This window comes from Alosa sapidissima, chromosome 5, assembly GCF_018492685.1.
Source record: "Alosa sapidissima isolate fAloSap1 chromosome 5, fAloSap1.pri, whole genome shotgun sequence".
Lineage (NCBI taxonomy): Eukaryota > Metazoa > Chordata > Actinopteri > Clupeiformes > Clupeidae > Alosa > Alosa sapidissima.
Genome location: NC_055961.1, coordinates 27877453 through 27885498, shown reverse-complemented (window position 1 = coordinate 27885498; position 8046 = coordinate 27877453). Strand labels below are relative to the sequence as shown.

The following is an 8046-nucleotide window of genomic DNA, read 5'->3' as shown; positions in this document are numbered from 1 at the left end:
TGTCAGTGTATGGCATGGTCTCAGAGCATCCCGTTGTCCGCGCCCAGTCTCTCTCAGGTGCAGTAGCTCAGTTACCACAAGTTGTCAAATGGGCAACATGCGCCTCCTATCGGTAATTCTTCGAATCTACATACAATCAACTGTAAATAAACCAATAGTTGCAACTGTGTGGAAGATCCTTGACTGTACCTGTCTAATATATATGTATGTCTTACACATTATTTGCACAATAACATTTATACATATGATATTAATAGTAAAAAAACATGTTTGATGTAAAAATGAATATGGTTTTAGGAGGAGTGAAAAGTAGTCTGATGATTATCTCAAATGTATATTATTTATTTACAGTGACAATACTAATACAAAACAGACATGTCATGCATGAATAAATGCCCCAACTGAATACATCCTCATTGGACAGTTACCACCACATGTTATAATGATTTATCTGAAAGGTCTTTGAATGTAGGTACTGTCCATGTCATTGTGAAGTTTCTTTCATACATTTTTAGAACTGAAAAGTAAGTGTTTCAGGTATTTACAATCAGAGAAGTAAAATGCAAATGGTAAAATTCAAAGCACGAATGATATTAAAGATTCCTTTGCTCTACGACCCAGTCAAAACTCACAGAAATGTGAAATCCTTTACGTGCTACTAAACTACAAATGCATACAAGTGTGCCCTACAGCGGTTTTAAGAAAAATCACAACCAGTCCTGTACTGCTACAAGACAAATGTGAACCCAGTGTTCAGGTACACAGTAAATACTTAATTTCAATAGTTCAGAAACAAAGAAGACACCATATAAATACATCATCTCATTATATGGACATGCTGATTACAATGTAGAGTATAGAAGCAGATAGCTTGTGCTATCAATTATACATGGGCAGAATCTACAATCTCAGATCTGCAGGCTTGTCTAAAAGATCAAGTCAAAATATGGTGAAATGGTACTAATACAGTTTTTGCCTATTGCTTGAACACTATAGACACATGGTTAGACCAAAGTAACAAAACATGAAGCTTTTGTTACCATACCTTAAACACTTTTTCTGCAACACACTTGCACCTTTCTGCAACACACTTGCTCCTGCACACTACACACGATTTCATACATAAGATACTTCGTTCACACATAGACACGCATGTGAAAATACTTACTTACAAAACGGAACACCAATCAGCCAGCAACAATTAGGCCTCAGTTGAGCCATTTTGAGAACATTGCAAGCATGGAGGCAGGGAGAGCAAGAGGTAGAGGAAGAGGAAGACAAAGAGAGAGAGGAGTAGGAGGTGGTCGAAGAGGCTATGCACAGAACAATATTTCAGATGATATTAGAGAAACTTTGGTGGATCATGTGATAAATCATGGCCTGACAATAAGGGAAGCTGGGCAGAGAGTCCACCACATCTAAGCCTGTTTTACAGTAGTGTGTTTTTGTTTTTATTTTTGTGTTACTGCATTTACTGTACTGTACTGTAAAGTATAGTACTGTGATGTACAGTATTGAGATGATGTCATTTGTTATCTTTCAGTACTTTCATTTTTGTTTTTAGTCAAAACCTTTGTTGGACAAAAAAAATATAACAAAAACTGCAAGTGTTACATTGAGCTTCACAGAATGCTAACTGATAAACTGAATAAAAGCAGTGAAAATGAAAGACTGCAGTGTTTTAAATAAAGTACACTGTGTTGCTGCTAATCTGAAAGTGTATGATGCAAGTGTGTATCATTTTGTCATAGACATAGATGTGAATAGTTTATTTCCCAGTGTTGTGTCTTGTGTGCTTGTGTGTAAAGTTTTGACACAATGAGCGAAGTTTTGCAAAAAGTGTTCAAGCAATGGGCAAAAACTGTAATAACTAGCAGAAGTTATACAATATTGCTTCTATGCCGTACTGGATTTTGCACTGCAGAATAATCTGCACATCTTCCAGTGATAATACACCACAAAATTGTCCAAATGTCCACAATCATGAGGTAAAATTGGTGAAATCCTGGTCATGGTCAATTCATGGTCAAATTGTCCAAAAGATGTACGTTTTTGATTACAACAGATTAGCTAGTGTACTTCTCCACAAGTTCAGCTAGCCACCGAATACTTTGTTTTTAAAAATAGTAACAACTATCCCTCATGGGAGATAATGAAGTGTGTTGGACTAAGGATGCCCATAAACTTTCTGATCTGTTTAAAGTATTTTGCCAATTTAATGTTTTCAAGCCACTGAATACAAACAGGTGCAGCTGCCTATCTGTAAATAATTCTTAGGCTGCTGACACGTTAGGACACATGTTGTGCAATATTGAAAGGCAAAACTTCTGTAAGCTGTTGACCAAACACTTCATACACAAATAATGATTATTTGTCTATGACAAAAACAAACTGGATTCTCTCTGTACCTATTTCAAAAATATAAACCACAAAATTGCCTGCAGTATACATCTTTACATCTTTACGGTAGCTGTAATGCTTAATATCATTTTCACATTCAATGAAAATAATAATAAATATACTGACACTGAAGACTGCCAAGAGTTTAGAGTTCGAGTGGAATGCTCCTTTTTCAATGGGATCTGAGGATGGATCAGACACATTATGAGATGCTACACATGCATTTAGTGTTGCTGCAACACATCCAAGTAAGAAATTAAAGAGACCATTAAACCAACTGTTTTCTTTCCTTTTTTACAAAATGGCACAACATAAGCAGACACAGACACAGGGACATACACTAGACACTGAAACTGATATACACAAACCACAAAACATCTATTCTCAATTTACTATAGCCAACAGTGGCATCATGACATATATTTAATTCTTTAAGATTTAAAAAAAGCAGAATTTGCCATTTACAAATTAGTCAATTCATAGAGCAAGTATGAACAACATCTTATATACAGAAAAAAAAGTCTGATTAACAATAAAATAGACTACTTATTTATGCATAGCCACAGTAGATGTTCTAGAAAGTTAACATTATTTTTTTTCCTATAAGGCAACACCAATACTAACAATTATGTCTGGGGTGAATACTCATTACAATGCTGAGCTACATGCAGACCAGAGAATACTTTGTCAGTTTAATTGAGCCAGACGGATACTGCGTAATGTACCTGAGGATATACAGTAGATAGGGGATATGTGGGCAGGAATGATCAGTATGTTTCATATATTTGAAACATCCTAAACCAGTCCCATGCTTGTGAAGACGAACTTCAGAAAGACAAAGATTCATCTTTTTTGATGCTCTGGTTCATCTTGTTTGATAGTATTTTCTGGTAGGGGGAAAACATGACAGGAAAAACCATGGAAGGGTCTTCTACAGTCTGTTTCCCAGAGATATACATTTCTGTACAATATCATCACTTCTAAGCATGTCTACAATTACTCATGAGTACATTTGTACACCTCCTGTGCAACATCTGTTAGAAAAAGTACACTATTGAGATACAACTACATACAATTTTCAACCAAAAAGGCACTTTGGGCATGGTTGAGGTCGGTTATATTAAAAACACAGTACCCAGCACTGTGATGGTTAAATCTACACTCCATTGTTCAGACCAGCTTAATTCCACTCTATAAAACTAACAAATATAAAGACACAACTTGTGTTGGGGGTGTTGAGTAAGAAATGCTTGAGTCAACCAAGTCCAACCCTTAGCATCTCACACTGAGTTGAATTGATAACATGAAACTGACTGTCATGAATGTCTGCTGAAAGCCAACACTGAGATAAGCATTAAGATACTGTATACACTCACAAGCCCACATGAGTTTGTCCTATCCAAACCCTATCATTTATTCTATGACAGATGAGTATCTCTCTACTGGGTCATCATTTTAAAAAATGGCAACAAAAATATACCACCATCAGGGACTGATGAAGGCAAGCCTTACAAAGAGCCAAATGCTAATAGGTAACACTAAGAGCAGAGAAACCTCAAAGGTTGTGTTGCAAATTAATCCAAATTTAGTACAAACAACCATGATCGATTTATCTTCTGTTCCATTTGATAACACTTGTCAGACAAACTGAGTGCTGTCTCGGCGGAAGTCAAAGCCCCTTCCTCCAAATGAACTCAAATTTTCAAAACATACAGAAAGGTTTTGTTTAGCAATTTTTTTCAGGCAATTCAGTAGCCGCCAAATGCTAAAATGCTCGTCAAAGAGCTATTCCTCTCTCACACAGAGAGTCAGTTGTACAATAGTGACTAGTCCTGACAAGCTTTCCCTTTGGGGTGAGGTGTGCTCTTCTTGAAGCTTAAAGTTTTTTTTCTTTCAAAAACGTGTCTGGATATCTTAAAGTTTAGACATCCCATTGCGTCAAATATACATTATTTTCGTATAAAATTTACAGGGAAGTTGTTTTTGTTTTATGACGACTCTAAGAGTTCACCCTCGTCATCGGCCCTAGCGCCCAGGCCATTAATGATGAAGGCCTCTTTCTCAGGGGACACGCGGGAGTCTCCGTTGATGGCGGACGTGGGCTTGTAGTCCCTGAGCTCCTCGGGACTCGGGCGTCGGGAGAGCGCTGCCTCAGCGCTGTGTCGCATCCCATACCCAAAGTAGATAACGAAACCTGGACAGAGATGAGAGGGACACAAGAATTCAGATGAGAAGAAATAAAACAAGTTATTGTAACTAAAAAACAACACAGAGGGCAGGCGAGACCAGAACAGATCTCAGTCTCAGATCACCACATTTGATATGGTTTTACAAGATCTGTGTTACATAAGGATTCAATTGGCTGTCTTATTATTGCAAGTAAATACAACCAGGATAGTTATTAAGTCCAGATGTCATTGTTAGCTGATGTGATTTCATAAGATCGTTGGTTGATTTATTCTGGAGTCAGTTGCCTTTTGAGGACTGACCTATAGCCATCCAGACAGCAAAGCGGATCCAGGTGCCTTTGTCCAGCTGCATCATCAGGTACACATTGACAAACATGCTGGTTACAGGGATGAAGGGAAGCAGAGGCACCTGTTGGAGTGGAGAAGATGGCATGTCTTGAGGGTTTTACAGGAGTCAAACTTCACAAAAGAAAAAAGAATTGGGTGTGAATCTCCAATCATAGAGTAAACTAAGAGATGACATGACATTTAAACCTCGACAAGACTTGCCCATTGAATACATTATTATCACACATACATTGTGTGTAATGTATGCAGTATGCAGACATATATTAAGAGTTTGGTTCCATAACGCTATATATCCGTTTTTAAAAACATTACAAAATTCATGCTATTTAATTGTGTATTCCAGGAAATATCAATCAAATTGCAGTTGTGTTGTTTTGATTGAGTAAAGATAAATCAAATAACAATAGACAAAAAACATTTCTACTGAAATTATTTGGAAAACAAAATGTAAAAAAATGATTCAGGAAATAGGATATAGCATTTTGGAATGCCCCCCCCCCCACACCGCAGCAGAGGAGTGGGTAGCCAGGGCAAACCTTAAAAGAGAGCTTGGTCCGGCTCTCTGGCTGCCTCCAGATGATGAGCACCAGGCCGAGGCAGACAATGACAATGACGCTCAGGGTCACGATGACCCACACCGCCGCGCTGCCCTGTACTGCCAGGATACTGAACACCAGGATCAACACTCCTGCAACGGGGAGAGGGGGTGAACAATCAACACAAATCCCTTCCATCAATCAGATAAATAAGCTGCCCTGTGCCATTCAAGGCAGTGAGGTTGTACTTTATTTTATGTTGTATGTGGCCTTGATATTATTTGTGGCCCCTGTGGTTTTAACTTGTGTGAGGTTACACAATTGTCGATGGAGATGTGTGTATCTTAGTGTAAGTATGTGAGGAGATGGGTTGTAAACCCACAAGGGAATGTGGATGTGAACAGAAATGGAAATGGAAAAAAATGTGTTTTACCGAGTAAACTCGTGCAGACGTTAACGGAGAAGCCAGAGATGTGCGAGGGGTCGGTGTTTTCCGGAAAGAGCATGGTTTTGAGTGTAAAGCGCTCCTCCACGCCAGGAAGGATGCCCATGCTCGGGGCGCCCATGGACTCGGTCAGCTCCACCTCCTCCTGGGTGCTGGCCATCTGGTACGCCAGGCTCGGCTGCTCAGGCTGGTACCTGAGAAAAACAACACACATTAATGTATATGAATGCATGCAGACACACACACACACACACACACACACACACACACACACACACACATACACTCATGTGTCATATACTGTATGTATATGAAATGCATGCAGACACACACATACACACAGCATACTTATACACCCAAACAAATGCAAATATCCATACACAATTACCAGTCATATACAGAACACAGAAGAATACATACGCCAAATGTCTACATGTCTAGCCTTGATTCAAAATATCTGCAAAACATTCAAAGTTATCTACACCAATTTAAATGTTATTTGTGTCGGAACGTATACTGAATAGATTTTCAAAGATTTCCTTACACTGAAATCTGTACAGTAGGTAATCATATAGCCTACCTGAGGACCAGGACACAGGCGGCAACTAGTGTGTAGGCCAGCAATGTGCCAATGGACATGAGATCAACCAGATCCTTCAGGTCAAACAGGAAGGCCATGATCGCTAGGAGGAAGGCAAAGACACATCATATGTCACAAGGCAAAAGCATTCCAATTCTCAACACAGGTTTTAAGTAAGATATTTTCTGATATTTTCTCATAACATTTCTTCATAACATTCTAAATATAAAACACATATCTGGTGGGGTCTAGTGGTGTGTACAGTATATGAATGTTATATTATATATCTGTAAAATGGCAAAACATAGTGAGTAGAATCTATTATTTCCACTAAATACTATTCTTAAACACCACAACCCAAACTACACCTACTATTCATCAAACCTATGCCTTAAACTGTGAACTAATGCTTTGAAAAATGTCAAGTAGCACGTTAGGTGTGAACTCATGAGGCCTTTTGAGGTCAGTGGGTTGAAACTAGTCCTGTGAAACATTCCATATTATCAAACAGCAGGTGAGTGTTTTCCCACCAGAGCTTTTGAGGGGGCTTACAGCTTCTATGACATGCCACCCCAGTGACAGACCAGATGATATGGAGCTTACTGCCACCAGCAAATTAATTTAGTTACGCTAACCGATCAAATGTGTGACTTCTCAGAAAGAACACTGACCTGCTGCAGAGGTTAAAAGTGAAGAAAGCATACAGCACATGTTTTATGAATACATCAAAGAAAGTTGTGTGACAAATCTACTTTTTTTTCCTTTGATGAACCCTACATATAATTTTAAGCAGGCCTAGACATAAAGCACACAGGTCTAGACATTGGATTTAGTGGTAAAAGCAGACCCCCATTATGAAAATCTAGGTAGGTAGTCTTTAGTATTTGTCTCATTGTGTTATCTAAGATACGTTTAAAAAGTTATACTGTACAACAGTGTTATATGAGGTCTAAAATCCTGAAGAAATCAGAATGGATTTTTGTGATGCGTGGCCTGGTTGAATCCGTGACCCAAAAAAAAAAAAAAAATGTGCCCGTCAGAGACGCCCCCTCTCCCTCGTCAGTTACCGTGGCTGCGGCCCAAAAAATGTTCTCTGCTGGCCCGCGAGCTTACCGGACATGACACCAGCTGCCATGGTGGACATGATGGGCGTCTTCCTCTCGCTGACGCGCGACAGAAAGGTGAAGAGCAGACCGTCGCGGGCCATGGCAAAGATAATACGCGGGAGAGGGAACATGGAGCCCAGCAGACTACGCAGCAACAAGAGGGCAGAAGAGTGGAAGAAGAGGGAGGGGGGAGACAGGTTCAAAACAAAAGAAAGAATAAAAAAAGAAAGCAACAAACAAACAAAATTGGGATGAAATAAAGAAAGACCAGAAGAAAAGTGTAGTAAAGTGAAGCTGTGTTTGAGGAAAAGATCTTAAGGCAGCAGGAGTCCAAACCGTAGGGGTAAATTCTCAGCTTGGAGGGGCCATCCCGCAGATAAATCCCCCTTCATATTGAAGAGTTTGGTTCCAAAACCAGATATCTTCATTTTCAAGCATGGCT

General features: G+C 39.2%; 1 protein-coding gene across 3 annotated transcripts in view; it reads right to left on the bottom strand.

Annotated features, from left to right (window-relative positions):
• Positions 1-2678: 2678 nt before the first annotated feature.
• slc7a1a (solute carrier family 7 member 1a) overlaps positions 2679-8046 on the bottom strand; it is a 20819-nt gene continuing 15451 nt past the window's right edge. For 2 of the 3 annotated variants that reach the window (XM_042091663.1, XM_042091662.1), the window contains exons 8-12: positions 6499-6601; positions 5907-6112; positions 5474-5625; positions 4890-4998; positions 2679-4594 (exon numbers count right to left, since the gene is read on the bottom strand). In XM_042091663.1, the coding sequence (XP_041947597.1) occupies positions 4389-4594; positions 4890-4998; positions 5474-5625; positions 5907-6112; positions 6499-6601 (776 nt within the window). In that variant the 3' untranslated portion in view covers positions 2679-4388. Of the gene's footprint in view, positions 4595-4889; positions 4999-5473; positions 5626-5906; positions 6113-6498; positions 6602-7611; positions 7749-8046 lie in introns of all 3 variants that reach the window. The other variant, XM_042091664.1, reaches the window with a different exon arrangement.